At 42.6% G+C, this 15,872-nt stretch overlaps 1 protein-coding gene across 4 annotated transcripts in view; it reads right to left on the bottom strand.

Annotated features, from left to right (window-relative positions):
* Positions 1 to 347: 347 nt before the first annotated feature.
* The window catches only part of LOC121435510 (probable N-acetyltransferase CML1), a 41,197-nt gene continuing 25,672 nt past the window's right edge, over positions 348 to 15,872 (bottom strand). For 2 of the 4 annotated variants that reach the window (XM_041634929.1, XM_041634921.1), the window contains exon 2: positions 348 to 1,202. In XM_041634929.1, coding sequence (XP_041490863.1) covers positions 462 to 1,160 — 699 coding nt within the window. In that variant the 5' untranslated portion in view covers positions 1,161 to 1,202 and the 3' untranslated portion in view covers positions 348 to 461. Of the gene's footprint in view, positions 1,203 to 2,150; positions 2,527 to 5,449; positions 5,538 to 15,872 lie in introns of those variants that run through there. The other 2 variants (XM_041634905.1, XM_041634913.1) reach the window with 2 other exon arrangements.

The following is a 15,872-nucleotide window of genomic DNA, read 5'->3' as shown; positions in this document are numbered from 1 at the left end:
CAATGCATGAACACAGGAGAAGTTGTCCCACAATCCTCCTGAGCCAGTGTAGGGTGTGCCCCCTAGTCAAGGAGAGCCCTATATAAGCTGCCCTGGAACACAATACAATTGGTTTTCTAGTTTCAAGGGTGACCCGTGTCTCTGTCCGTGTGTGTGTCTGTGTGTGCATGTGCGTGTGTGCGTGTTTCAATCTCCAGCCCCTTGCCTAACTCGTGAACCATCCCATTGTAGACAGGCAGAACTGTACAATGGGGCTAGGTATTTGAAACACAGGCACCCCAGAAAGCAAGAGTGTATTAGAACCCTCAAACCCCCAACTCAGTCATCACATGAATTAGAATCTGGTGTGCACCAGCTAGGAGCTTTTATTGTTCATTATCTCACATGACAGGGTTCACTGACTCCTGAAGAGTGGATGGGACCTGTTTGCTGCAGGGGAACATAGGACTCAGTCCCACTTCCTAAGCAAAAGGGAGGGGATGCTTTAATTGAATTGCAGGAACACCCGCTAACCTCCAGAACACACTTATGAAGGACTGTCCTGTCTTCTGGAAGCCCATGCTCATGTAAAGGGCCTGAGCACCTTTGGGCAAGATGCTGGTCTCAAGGACGACATCACTGTAGCCCTGGTCCCGTGCAAACTGGAGAATAGTTCTGATCAGAGCTTTCGCTATCCCCAGTCCACGATGCTGTGAGGACACAGACAGGTGAAAGAGCTCCAGCTGCTTCCTCCCTAATGGGGGATCCTTGACTGGTAGACAACCCACGATGCCCACCACCTCTCCCCCAGACTCAGCTACCCAGAAACAGGAACCACGTGCATTCATGTAGGACTTAGTGATGTCAGCCATGTCTGTGTGCAAACACTTGGCCACATACTTCTTCCACGGCTGTCTTGCAAGAAGCTTCATGAGAAGGAGCACAAAGAAGATGCTCATAGCAGCTAGCAGCCAGGAGCCAGACACCAGGACCATGGCAAGTGGCACCCCAAGTAAGAGAAGGAAGGTCCTTGGCAGAGTCAGCATGTGGCGGAAGGTGGCAGGGATGTGCTCTTCCATTCCTCTTATGAACAAATCCAAGACACTTTTCTGATCGCTGTCCTGGTACTGGCGGATGTGATAAGGAGCCAGGGGAGACTTCTGGGTCTCAAATCTCGGCATCCAGGAGAGACAGGTATACCTGCCTGGCACTTTGCCTGAGGCCTGAAGAGGAGAGAAACCATGTAAGTCCCCTGACCTTCTGCCTCCCAACCTCCTAAGACCCATATAGGCCCTCTTCAAGGGTGTATCTTTCTGCTGTCACCAGACAGGAAGCAGACACAAACACTGGGAGAATATCTGTCCAGCAACACCTGACTCCATCCTTCTCACCCTACAGAAGCCTTCTGCAGCTCCAGGTACATAAACAAGTCCAGCACTGCAGATGGACCCATGCACCCGTTAGGTCACTATCTGCAGCTCCGGGTACATAAACAAGCCCAGTGCTGCAGATGGACCCATGCACCCATTAGGTCACCGTCTGCAGCTCCGGGTACATAAACAAGCCCAGTGCTGCAGATGGAGCCATGCACCCATTAGGTCACTGTCTGCAGATGGAGCCATGCACCCATTAGGTCACTGTCTGCAGATGGAGCCCATGCACCCATTAGGTCACTGTCTGCAGATGGAGCCCATGCACCCATTAGGTCACTGTCTGCAGATGGAGCCCATGCACCCATTAGGTCACTGTCTGCAGATGGAGCCCATGCGCCCATTAGGTCACTGTCTGCAGATGGAGCCCATGCACCCATTAGGTCACTGTCTGCAGATGGAGCCCATGCACCCATTAGGTCACTGTCTGCAGATGGACCCCATGCACCCATTAAGTCACTGTCTGCAGATAGACCCCATGCACCCATTAGGTCACTGTCTGCAGATGGACCCCATGCACCCATTAGGTCACTGTCTGCGGACTGCAAATTACAGGCATGTGTTACCAGGTGTTTCCCTGCAGATCTCCTTCCCAAGGATTGTAAAACTTTAGATTACAGAGCTGGCAGAAATAAACAAACAAAACCACCCTTTGCTGCAAACCCTTATCCTTGAGCCCTCAGGCAGTTCTAGGACTCCAGTCCCATGCTGAGACCCTCCCCACAGTGCTGCCAGTCTTACCTGCTACTACACAACCAAGAGTGTCTGGAAGGGCATCAGCCTCTGGTCGCATGCAGCACAGGTAGCCTGGGTCTGCCCAACAACTGGTGAGCAGACCTGAGTTGGCACCTCACCGGTTGGATACTTGGTATTTGTTAATCATAAAGCCCAGGGTCACAGAGCTGGAAAGTGAATGTGAGGCCACCCCCATTCACCTTGTGATTCTGGTTAATAATTTGTAGAGCACAGTGGAATGTGGATGCTCAACAGTTTTCACCCCCATGGAAGGCCTGTCACCTGCACTGTTCCCTCAGGACTGCAGCCATCTCTGCCCTCTTTCAAGGCCAGCCTGGTCCTGACATAACTGCTCAGAGCAGCCTGGTGTTGGGACGCACACACACTGGGCTCCCATGTCCTGCCACAGCAACAGGTCCTATAGCTAAACTTTTCCCTGTCCATGCTGTGCCTGGTGTTGTAAAATAAACCCTAGGGGACCACACTACCCTTCTGCCCCTGCTCCTCACCACCAGCCTCAGGCAGTGCTAGTGTCCTTTTCAGCCCAAGCTATGGTGCCATCCAGATGGCGGGCAACTAGACAGGGCACAGCTGCCTGAGTTCAGGACCTGCTCAGAGCTTTAACATCATGCTTCCTACATTGGTGAGCCGAGGTGTTGCTTCCCTGCAACAAATGAGAGCGACATTTGTCTCTACAGAGTGTCCCTGTGGAAGGTGTTCTCTGTCTCTGTCTCCAACCCTGACCTGAAGGCCAGTGGGAGCTGTACTGGCCCCATTTCCCCCAGAATCACTGTAGCTAAAGAAGCAGGCTCTGAGCAAAGTGGAGCTAAGGCTATGGCAGGATCTTACTTTGAGGAACTTTCCATGCCAGCAAAGAATCGGACACTCTCAGAACTGTGACAAGGTTCAGGGAAGAAGATGCTGGGATGTCAGCACAGTGAAGCTTCTCAGGATGCCAGAGCAGAGCCAACACCTCAGAAAAGGTTCATCTCCTGAGCAGAGAGGGGAGAGGAGCAGGGAAGCTCCTGAGACAGCCCTTGAGTAGAGGGCCCTTAAAGGCACACATGGCTAACACCAGCAGAGACCTGGCTATACAGGACCCAGAACACAGTCATGTAGTGTACATATCCCATTCCAGATGCACGTGAGGCCATGAGGATGCATGTCAGCAGGGAAGCAAAGTGATAAGTGTAGTACTGGGGACACGTGGGTGGTCCTGGCTAAACAGGGTCCCAGGTGTGCAGCTGGCACGCTGCGGAAGCCTCGGGCCAACAAGATGTCTTGAAAATTCATTCTGGGCTCCCAAGAGAAACCCTGTCCAATAGCTGAGAGTTAGGCACAATGAGAAGCACTCTGTTCCTTAATTGCTTTAAGGTCTTGTTTGCCCAAGAGACTGTGGACCTAGTTGATTTAGTGTTTGCAAGGGAGCCTCGTTCAGTATAGACTGAGGAGATACCAGCACTGCGTGAGGAAGATTCGTGTGCCCTGTCCATTAGGACACAGGCCAGACAGGGACATCTGCACCACTTGAGGGCATTCAGTGCAGAAATGACCAGGGTCAGCACCAGTCAGCTAGGAATAAGCAGGGCAGCTTCACAGCCTGCAGCAGAGCATCTGGGTTCACTCTTGGCTCTGGGTATGACTCAGCAGAAAACCCTGGCTTCCCTCCCCAGCATTGCCTTCCCTCCCCAGAAGAGAGCTGTGATGCTGACAGCAATGGAAAGAGCAAGGACAGGTTACATCATCTGAGCACAGAACACACGAAACACAGCGAACCGTGGAGTTTTTCTTTATATATTTAGCAAAACTGAGAGAGAGAACTTATTAAGGAAAAAAACAAAGGAAAGAAAGAAAGAAAGTTCTTGGTCACTGAAAGGTGATGCAAAAGTGTCAACTCTTTTGTTGTTGTTGTTATAATTATCTGGGTTTCTGGAAGGTTTCATCATGTAGCCTAGACTGTCCTGGAACTCACAGACTCTTGCTCTTCCCTCACAAGCACTGGGATTAGAGGCATCCAAGGCTAAATAGTGTCTATTTAAAACCATGGACAATATATATATATATATATATATATATATATATATATATATATATATTAAAAAGAACAAAAACCACAAAGTTAAATTTCATTTCTGATTTGCTGGAATTGTCTAAGGTTTTTAACAAAAGGGGGGATGGGTTCTTGATACACATTCAATTGTTAGTGTTGCTAATGTCATATAAGAGGGTACAGAGAGCTATGGCCAAGAAGCTGTCAGTTACAGAGGTGTGCTCTGGCAGCACAGCTGTCTTGTGCACTGAGATTATCGCTGTCCTCTTAAAGCATTCTGTGCTCTTCATTCTGGTCATTGCACAGTGAGCAAACACAATCTAAGATTTCCAAAAGGGAGTAAAAATGTGTCTCCCCCCACAATTGGTTTTTGTATTTAACAATGGGTAGAAGAACCCTTGGCATGCCTGAAGACAGTTTGCTCTTAGTGTAACTCATTTACAAAATCTTACAAGAGTTAGACACAGCACCCATTTTCACCATGAAATTCATATTGAAGTTTATCAATATCAGATATTTTAAACATAGCCATTTACAACGTAATGTGGACTTATCAAAATTTGTTTATCTCCAAAGTGAGTCTGTTTCTAAAGCTGGTTTGGCTAGATCTATCTTGCTACCTATTTCTTGCTAATTTAGTTCCAGAGTCTCAGACCAAAATCCCTAACCAAAATGAGCCATTCATAACAAAACACCCAAGAAAACTCAAAACACAGAAAGTGGTCTAAGGCCTCTAACACCACGTCCAATGTCCATATACTTGACTACCTAGAAGTCTAATTCTGACTCCCCGCCCCATCAATAGCACCCCAGGAGTGTCCTCCCCGAGCCTTGTCCACCAGTAATGCAATTCTAACCTATCCCAATGGTCACAGGATCCTTCATAAGGAAGTTAGGGTTGAAAGAAAGCCCTAACTCTACAGCATGGGGTCCTGTACATGCATCTGAACCCTGCCTGACTCCTCTCTCGCCCAAAGTCCTGTACTCAGCTTCTAGAGGCCATTCTTCCCCAAGGGGAATAAGGGAGGCCTGTCCTTGGTCCTTACTGCCTCAGTCCCTCTCACAAAGGTCGCTTCTCTGGGCACAGGCCGGGCTGCTCTCCAAAGCGCCTCCCTCCCAGCACTGGGCCTCGCGGCGACTGTGAGGTTCGCACACTCCTCCTCCTGCCATCAGCCTCGGGCAGCTCCTGTAGGGGGCGGCTCCGGAGGGCTCTGGTAAACACAGGGGCCGGGAGACGCAAGCAGAGCCCACAAACCTGTGATCGCGAGGAACGAGGCGAGGCGACGTTGCGCTAGCGGAACTCACTATCAGTCTCTAGTCCGTACAGGAAGACCTTCCCCCTCGGAAACTAAGATCGCCACTTCCGGAAGAGCCCAGTCTCCTCCAAAATAAAGCCGGTGATGATTCTGAGTGTGCTTCTGCAGACTCCTCTCCCGTGTGAGGGCAGCTTGTGGATGCGAAGGGGAGCAGTCTTGTAGGAACCTACCTGTAGAAGGGTCCAAGGCATGGGTGGAGGCTGGAAATTGTTGTCAAGTTTTGAATCTACTAAAGGTTTATGTTGTGGCTTTTGAGATGTCCCCATTTCCTGTGATAAGAGGGGTATTAACCTAATGAAGCAAGCACACTTTTCCACTACTAGAGACCCCACTATGGGGACTCTGCCTTGTGCTGTTCCGGCAGCCACGGGGAGCAAGCCTGGACCCCACAGACCTCAGAGGTTTACTTCCAAGACTTAGTTAACATAAAATACGGTCCCTTTATCTAGAGTAGTTTAGGAAGGTGATGTGTAATCCCTGAGCCTTCCAGCTAGACTAAACGTGACACAACTTGTTTTCCATTTCCCTTGTTTGGAGTTTATCTTCATGGTTTTCTTTGCATGGAAGGTGTATAGTGATGTGTGCAATGAAGACAAGCGGAAGCGGAGGAGTGCTAGGCTGCTGCCCTTACTCTCCTATTTAGGATAATGAAGAAAGGACATCAAAAGCCCAGCTTGAATCAGTGACTGGAGAAGGTCGAAAAGGAAATCCTGTGTGTATCTGGACAACAGTTTAAGACCTCCAGCACTCAGGAGGCATGAGCAGGCCTCTGTGAGATTGAGGCCATCCTGGTCTACAGAGCATGTTCAACCAGAAATCCAAAAAAAAAAAAAAATTCATTTAAAAAAACCTTAGATGGTGATAAAGACTTGAATTGTCCCATAGAATTAACAGCATAAACAGAACAGGAATTGACAATTGCTGAGGAGAAATTACAGGAGGCACATGTGGATAGTGTGAATCCAAATCTTAATTGTATTCTAGTCATATTGCCTTCCATAATTTCTCCTACAGAAATTTTAATGCAGAGGGATGATATCATCTTAGAATGGATCTTTTTTACCACATAAACCAAGTAAAAAATTAAAAACTTATGTAGAAAAAGTCTTTGAATTAATTATAAAAGGTAAATTGAGACTTCCATCAATTAGCAGGTATGGATCCAGCAAGATTATAGTGTCTTTCACTACTGATGAAATAAAAAAGTTATGGAAGACAATGAATCATGGCAAAAAAGCTTGTGTCAATTTTGGGGAGAAATTAATAGCAATTATCCCAAAAGCAATAGACTTAACATTATAAAGAGAACTTCTTTGATTCTTCCCCGAATTGTACACGATGCTCCAACAACTAGAGCCCACATCTTTTATACTGATACAAACAAATCAGAGAAGGCAGGATGCAAATCAGGAGAATTAAGTAAGGTGGAACAAAGCCCTTATACTTCTGCCCAGAAGGCAGAATTATATGCTATTCTCATGGTGCTATGGGACTTTAAAGAACCTCTTAATATAGTTACTGATCCACAATATGCAGAAAGAGTTATCTTGCATATTGAAACCACTGAATTTATACCATATGATACAGAATTGACTTCATTATTTATCCAGGTGCAAGACATAATCAGGACTAGGCTTTGTCCTGTATACTTAACACACATCCAATCCCATACAGGTCTGCTGGTGTAGGAGAATCTTCTGTTTGTGTGTTGCGTTCATTGGTTGGATAAAGAGACTGCCTTGGCCTTTTGAGAGGATAGCCCTTAGGTGGGCAGAGTAGACAGAACAGAATGCTGGGAAGAAGGCACTGTAGCAGACGCCATGCTTCTCCTGCCCAAGATGGACGCTGGTTAGACTCATGCCGGTAAGCCACAGTCAAGTGGCGATACACATTAATGGAGATGGGTTAAATTAATATGTGAGAATTAGCCAATAAGGGGTTGGAGATAATGGGCCAGGCAGTGCTTTGATCAATACAATTTCCACGTGGTTATTTTGGGGCTAAGCTAGCCGGGCGAGACGGATGCATTCCCCCTCCTACAACAGTCTGCCAGGTTCTCTAGCACAATGTAATGCAGAAATTGATCAATTATTGATTGGAAGCATGTTGCAGGCCTCTGAATTTCATAAAAAAAATCATGTCAATAGCAAAGGTTTAAGGAAAGAGTTTTCTTTTACATGGCAACAAGCTAAGGATATTATAAGAAGATGCCCTACTTGCTCTTTCTATAACCAAACACTACTACTTGCAGGGACTTAGCCAAAGGGCACTCAAAAGAATGAAATCTTTGCAGAATTTGGAAAATTAAAATATGTACACCACACCATTGACATTCAGGTCCTCGTTGGGCTACTGTTTAAGCTCAGAAAAGGCTGATTCAGTAATCATGCATTTATTAGAAGTTGTGGCCATCATGGGTATACCTCCACAAATGAAGACAGATAATGGTCCAGCATATGTCTCTAGGAATATGAAATAGTTTCTTGCTTATTATAATATTAAGCATGTTACAGGTATACCACACAATCCTACAGGTCAGGCAGTTATAGAAAGATCAAATCAAACAATAAAAGATATGTTAAATAAATAAAAAGGGGTAGAAATGCTCCCAGAAATAAATTACATTATGCTTTATTAACCTTGAATTTTCTTAATGCTAATGAGAAAGGGACAATATCAGCAGAAAGACATTGGATAATAGAAAAGTCTTCTGAATTAAATCAACCATTTTATTTCAAGGATGTCTTGACCACACAATGGAAGCTAGGAGATATGTTACATTGGGAAAGGGGTTTTGCTCTTGTTTCCACAGGAGAAGAACTATGGATACCATCAAAATTAATAAAGATACGGTTTGTAAGGGAGAAACCTCTTGAAAAAGTGAAATGACAGCTCATCCACAATGGTGACAACCATACAGAGGGTAAGAAAACTTCATAAGGGTTGGGGCAGGGTGCTGTTCTTATCTTTACAGGAAACTACTCATCTTCAAAAGAATTCAAGAGACCCTGGATGTTCGGATGCTGACAGAAGGAAAATTAGCTATCCCCTAAGGATCATCAAGAAAAAGGAATCTGATTTATGAGATCAGGTAACTGATACAAATCCATTTAAAGATATGTGTGTATGTATGTATTTATGAATATTTAGAGCTGGCTTTGGAATTGGACATTGGCTCTGACCCTCTCTAAATCCAAACACGTTGTTAAAATAAAAATTCAGAGTTCCTGTCTCATGTCAGGAGCCATGATATGGGACAGAAAGAAAAAAAATTTAGAAAAAAAATTTTACTTTTCTTCATATCTACTTTTGTCTCTATCATAACTTTCATTGAATATATATATGTATATGTATATATAAATAATGTTTAAGTTTTCCACATTGAACAATGAATTTTCCTGCAGTAATCTTTGAAGTTTCCAGAAAGAAGATGGGGTCCCACAACAACTCCACCTGGTTGATATGATGTCATGATACTGATAGTGCTACTACAAAGACCTGTTTGGGGTACCAGCTGCTCAAGATGGTTCCATCTTGGTTAGCTGATTTGGTGCACTTTTTTACAATGTTCTGGCCAGACCTCCAGCAAATACTCAGAGACTATTTGCAATTATCCCAGGCAGTAATCTTGGAACTTAACCATCATTTTACTTTCACAGGATCCTTTAGAAAGAACATCACCCTCATGACAGCTGGAAGTAATCTAGAAGACAATGTCCCCTGTCCCAATAAAGTTTGTCCTCAGGGTTAGGGACATCATTTAGGGGTTGATTATAATTGATATAGGATTGGGGGTACAGGCTCAGGGATCTCTTTGAAAAAAAAGAAAAAGAGGACTGGTGCCGCGGCGGCAGACGCAGGCCACAGGCCGCAGGGACCGGCGGGGACCGGCGCGGAGGCAGATGCAGGCGGCAGGGACCGGCATGCAACACCAAGAGCAGATCGCCCCACTACAATTAAATCAAAGAGGTAGGCCTTTGGTTGGCGAGGTCCCTGGCAAACGGGGAGCCTGGTCCTGTTCCTGAAGACCCTTCTGAGGGATGACAGGGATCTTGGCCCCCGGCAGGAGCCAGGAAACAGAGCAAGGGCATTTTGTAAGAGGAGACCCTGGCCAGCAGGGAAACCTGATCTGGTTTTAAAAGACCCATTAGATAGCATCAATAGGAGGAGATGGGCAGGTGCCAAGGCAAGAATTCACCCAATAATCTGAAAAAAAAACATGAAAACACCAGAACACAATGATCTTACAACAGAAGGACTTGAACACACTAACACAGAAGAAGTGGAAAAAATTGACTTTATGAAAGCAACAGAGTCCCTTAGACAACATGTAAAAAATGCCATTATAGAAATAGACGGGAAGTATAACAAAAAGTTTGAAGAAATGAGTAAATACGTACATGATACCCTGGGAAACCAAGAAAAAAACGACCAAACAGGTAATAGAAACAGTTCAAGAATTGAAAACTGAAATGGAAGCAAGGAAAAAAACACAAACTGAGGACCAGCTGGATGGGGAAAATCTAGGTCAACGAGCAGAGTCTACAGAAACAAGCATAATCAATAGAATACAAGAGAAAGAAGAAAGAATCTCAGATTCTGAGGACACCATAGACAAAATAAACGAACAGATCGAAGAAAACAGCAAAGCCAACAAATTCTAATCACAAAACATTCAGGAAATATGGGACACAATAAAAAGACCAAACCTAAGTATAGGTTTAGAAGAAGGAGAAGAGTCACAGCTCAAAGGCCCAGAAAATATTTTTAATAAAATTAGGGAAGAAAACTTTCCCAACATAAAGAAAGATATTCCTTTGACTATTCAAAAAGCATACAGAACACCAAACAGACTGGATCAAAGAAAAACATCCCCTCGCCGTATAATAATCAAAACACAAAATATACAGGTTAAAGAAAGAATATTAAGAGCTGCAAAGGAAAAAGGGCAAGTAACTTATAAAGGTAAACCAATCAAACTTACACCTGACTTCTCTATGGAAACCATGAAAGCCAGAAGGTCCTGGATAGAGGTACTGCAGAAACTAAGAGACCATGGATGCAAACCAAAACTACTATACCCAGTCAAGCTATCATTCACTATCAATGGAGAAAACAAAACACTCCAGGATAAAAACAAATTTAAACAGTACATAGTCACAAATCCAGCACTACAGAAAGTAATAGAAGGAAAATCACAACCCAAGGAATCCAACATAGCCAACACTGCCTACAATAACTCAGGCAACTAGCGACCCTTCACCAGCACAACTCAAAGAAGGGAGACACACAGACTCTACTATCAAAAACAATAAGAATAACCGGAGTAAACAACCACTGGTCATTAATATCGCTTAATATTAATGGTCTCAATTCACCTATAAAAAGGCACAGGCTAAGAGATTGGATACGAAAACAGGATCCAACATTCTGCTGTTTGCAAGAAACACATCTCAACCACAAAGACAGGCATCTACTCAGAGAAAAGGGTTGGGAAAAGGTTTTTCAAGCAAACGGTCCTAAGAAAAAAACAGGTGTGGCCATACTAATTTCTAACAAAACTGACTTCAAACTAAAATTAATCAGAAGAGATCGAGATGGACACTTTATACTCATAACAGGAACATTTCATCAGGATGAAGTCTCAATCCTGAATATCTATGCTGCAAATACAAAAGCACCCCCTTATGTAAAATAAATATTACTAAAACTCAAGGCAGACATCAAACCACACACACTAGTAGTAGGGGACTTCAACACTCCTCTCTCTCCAATGGACAGGTCAATCAGACAGAAACCTAATAGAGAATTAAGAGAATTATTAGAGGTAATGAAGCAAATGGACTTAACAGACATCTATAGAACATTCCACCCAAATAGGAAAGAATATACCTTCTTCTCTGCAGCTCATGGAACCTTCTCGAAAATTGACCACATACTCGGTAACAAAGGAAACCTCCACAGATACAAAAAAATATCAGTGTCCACCTGTGTCTTATCAGATCACCATGGACTAAAGTTAGAAGGCAACAAATAATGCTACCACCAGAAAGCCGACAAACTCATGGAAACTGAACAGTCAACTACTGAACCACACCTGGGTCAAGGAAGAAATTAAGAGAGAAATAAAAGTCTTCCTTGAATTTAATGAAAATAAAGAGACAACATACTCAAACCTATGGGACACGATGAAAGCAGTGCTAAGAGGAAAGTTCATAGCACTAAGTGCCCACTTAAAGAAAATGGAGAAAGCATACATTAGGGACTTAACAGCACACCTGAAAGCTCTAGAAAAGAAAGAAGCAGACACACCCAGGAGGAGAAGAAGACTGGAAATAATCAAATTGAGGGCTGAAATCAACAAAATAGAAACACAGAAAACAGTCCAAAGAATCAATGAAACAAAAAGTTGGTTCTTGGAGAAAATCAACAAGATCAACAAACCCCTATCCAAACTAATTAAACGGCAGAGAGCGAACACGCAAATAAATAAGATCAGAAATGAAAAGGGGGACATAACCACAGACACAGAGGAAATTCAGAGAATCATTAGATCTTACTACAAAAGCCTGTATGCCACAAAACTGGAAAATGCAAAAGAAATGGACATTTTTTTAGATAAGTACCATATACCAAAGCTAAACCAAGACCAGGTGAACGATCTAAATAGACCTGTTAGTCGCAAAGAACTAGAAACTGTTATCAAAAATCTCTCTTCCAAAAAAACCCCAGAACCAGATGGTTTCAAAGCAGAATTCTACCAGAACTTCCAAGAAGAGCTAATACCTATACTCCTTAATGTATTTAACAATATAGAAACAGAAGAGTCATTGCCAAATTCCTTTTATGAAGCTACAGATACCCTGATACCAAAACCACACAAAGACTCAACCAAGAAAGAGAATTACAGGCCTATCTCACTCATGAATAACCACGCAAAAATTCTCAATAAAATACTGGCAAACCGAATCCAAGAACACATTAGAAAAATTATCCATTATGATCAAGTAGGCTTCATCCTAGAGATGCAGGGCTGGTTCAACATATGCAAATCTATCAATGTAATCCACCATATAAATAAACTGAAAGAAAAAAAACATATGTTCATTTCATTAGATGCTGAAAACGCACTCAACAAAATTCAACACCCCTTTATGATAAAGGTCTTGGAGAGGTTAGGGATACAAGGGTCATACCTAAATATAATAAAAGCTATTTACAGCAAGCTGACAGCTAACATTAAACTAAATGGAGAAAAACTCAACGCCATCCCACTAAAATCAGGAACACGACAAGGATGTCCACTCTCTCCATACCTCTTCAATATAGTGCTTGAAGTTCTAGCAATAGCAATAAGACAACATAAGGGGATTAAGGGGATTCGTATTGGAAAGGAAGAAGTTAAGCTTTCGTTATTTGCAGATGATATGATAGTATACATAAGCGACCCCAAAAACTCTACCAAAGAACTCCTACAGCTGATAAACACATTTAGTAATGTGATAGGATATAAGATCAACTCCAAAAAAATCAGTTGCCTTCCTATACACTAAGGATAAGTAAACAGAGAGGGAAATCAGAGAAGCATCACCTTTCACAATAGCCACAAAACAGCATAGAATATCTTGGGGTAACTCTGACCAAGGAAGTGAAAGATCTATTTGACAAGAACTTTAAGTCTTTGAAGAAAGAAAGTGAAGAGGACACCAGAAAATGGAAGGATCTCCCTTGCTCTTGGATTGGGAGGATCAACATAGTAAAATGGCAATTCTACCAAAGGCAATATATAGATTCAATGCAATCCCCATCAAAATCCCATCAAAATTCTTCACAGATCTAAAGAAGACAATAATCAACTTTATATGGAAAAACAAAAAACCCAGGATAGCCAAAACAATCTTATACAATAAAGGAACTTCTGGAGGCATTACCATCCCTGACTTCAAACTCTATTACAGAGCTACAGTATTGAAAACAGCTTGGTATTGCCATAAAAACATAGAAGTCGACCAACGGAATCGAATAGAAGACCCTGACTTTAACCCACAAACCTATGAACACCTGATTTTCGATAAAGGAGCTAAAAGTATACAATGTAAAAAAAGAGAGCATCTTCAACAAATTGTTCTGGCAAAACTGGATGTCAATCTGTAGAAGAATGAAAATAGATCCATATCTATCACCATGCACAAAACTCAAGTCCAAATGGATTAAAGACCTCAATATCAGTCTGAACACACTGAACCTGATAGAAGAGAAAGTGGGAAGTATTCTACAACACATGGGCACAGGAAACCACTTCCTACGTATAACCCCAGCAGCACAAACATTAAGGGCCTCATTGAATAAATTGGACCTCCTGAGACTGAGAAGCTTCTGTAAATCAAAGGACACTGTCACTAAGACAAAAAGGCAACCCACTGATTGGGAGAAGATCTTCACCAACCCCGCAACTGACAAAGGTCTGATCTCCAAAATATATAAAGAACTCAAGAAACTAGACCATAAAAGGCTAATCAACCCAACTATAAAATGGGGCACTGAGCTGAACAGAGAATTCTCAACAGATGAAGTTCATAACAAAATTATATGCTCAACTATGTTCATAGCAGCATTGTTTGTAATAGCCAGAACCTGGAAAAAACCTAGATGCCCTTCAATGGAAGAATGGATGAAGAAAGTATGGAATATATACATATTAGAGTACTACTCAGCAGTAAAAAACAAGGACTTCTTGAATTTTGCATGCAAATGGATGGAAATAGAAAACACTATCCTGAGTGAGGTAAGCCAGACCCAAAAAGAGGAACATGGGATGTACTCACTCATATTTGGTTTCTAGCCATAAATAAAGGACATTGAGCCTATAACTAGTGATCCTAGAGAAGCTAAATAAGAAGGAGAACCCAAAGAAAAACATATAGGCATCCTCCTGAATATTAACCTTCATCAGGCGATGAAAGGAGACAGAGAGAGAGACTCACATTGGAGCACCGGACAGAAATCTCAAGGTCCAAATCAGGAGCAGAAGGAGAGAGAGCACGAGCAAGGAACTCAGGACCGAGAGGGGCGCACCCACATACTGAGACAATGGGAATGTTCTATTGGGAACTAACCAACACCAGCTGGCCTGGGTCTGAAAAAGCCTGGGATAAAACCAGACTCGCTGAACATAGCGGACAATGAGGACTACTGAGAACTCAAGAACAATGGCAATGGGTTTTTGATCCCACTGCACGTATTGACTTTGTGGGAGCCTAGGCAGTTTGGATGCTCACCTTACCAGACCTGGATGGAGGTGGGTGGTCCTTGGACTTCCCACAGGGCAGGAAACCCTGATTGCTCTTTGGGCTGACGAGGGAGGGGGACTTGATTTGGGGAGGGTATGGAAATGGGAGGCGGTGGCGGGGAAGAGACAGAAATCTTTAATAAAGAAATAAATTTAAAAAAAGAAAAAGAAAAATTGGTGGGATAATAGATTAGTATGAGCTTACTCACACTAATAATAATAGTTATTAATAGAGTGAAATCTTGTGAGTTATTATTTATAGGCAATTACATTGGTATAGATTCTTGCATATTGATACAAGGCTAAATTATATTGAATATCATATGCATGCTTCTACCTCTGCTTAAAACATTTTTATATACTAATATATATCTATCATATTATGATGTACATTTCTACGTCTGATCAAAATACCTATACATTGTTTATGTTTTGAGTTCATTGTCCTCATTTGTTGCACATTTGTTTTTTGTATAATATTCTAATATGAAGTCTTTAAGTTATATAGGTATTAAGAGTTATAGATCAATAGTCATCTATGTTTGTCTTGCTTAAAGTTAGACTAATCAGTTTCTTTAGATACATAGAGATTATATTCTGCATAGACAGGTCATTTTCAACCACTTCAAAGAGCTGTAGAATATTGCATTTAAATAACTTAGGGTTCTGTTTCAGTGAGACAGTATTGGTCCTGGCAGCACCCGATCTATTCTTGAGAGAATGTTGAGCACCGAAGATACTCCACTTGGAGCTTGTTTTCTTCTTGGAAAAAAAAAACTGGCCTTTGGGAAAAGAAATGCCCATGCCTCAACCACTGATAAGATACATGATGTCCAGAAATGGATAAGCAGGACTGTCAAATCTTGCCATTACAGAGTAAGATGGTTTTGAAAATTTTCCTGCCTCTGAAAATGGTCTATAAGTTATTCTAGGCTTTAGCCAAAGTTGGTTGCTTCAACATTGCAAATGAGACTTTGGGTGATTGCCCAGGTAGCCAGTTGTCTCTGTGATTTGTTGCACATTTTGGAAGTTGCTTGATTGCACTTCCTGCATACTCAAGTAATATTATTTCC

This window comes from Microtus oregoni, unplaced genomic scaffold (assembly GCF_018167655.1).
Source record: "Microtus oregoni isolate MIOR12 unplaced genomic scaffold, Mior012 000002F_ref0000024, whole genome shotgun sequence".
Lineage (NCBI taxonomy): Eukaryota > Metazoa > Chordata > Mammalia > Rodentia > Cricetidae > Microtus > Microtus oregoni.
Note: the sequence above shows the minus strand (reverse complement) of the source record. Positions and strands in the feature narration are given on the sequence as shown.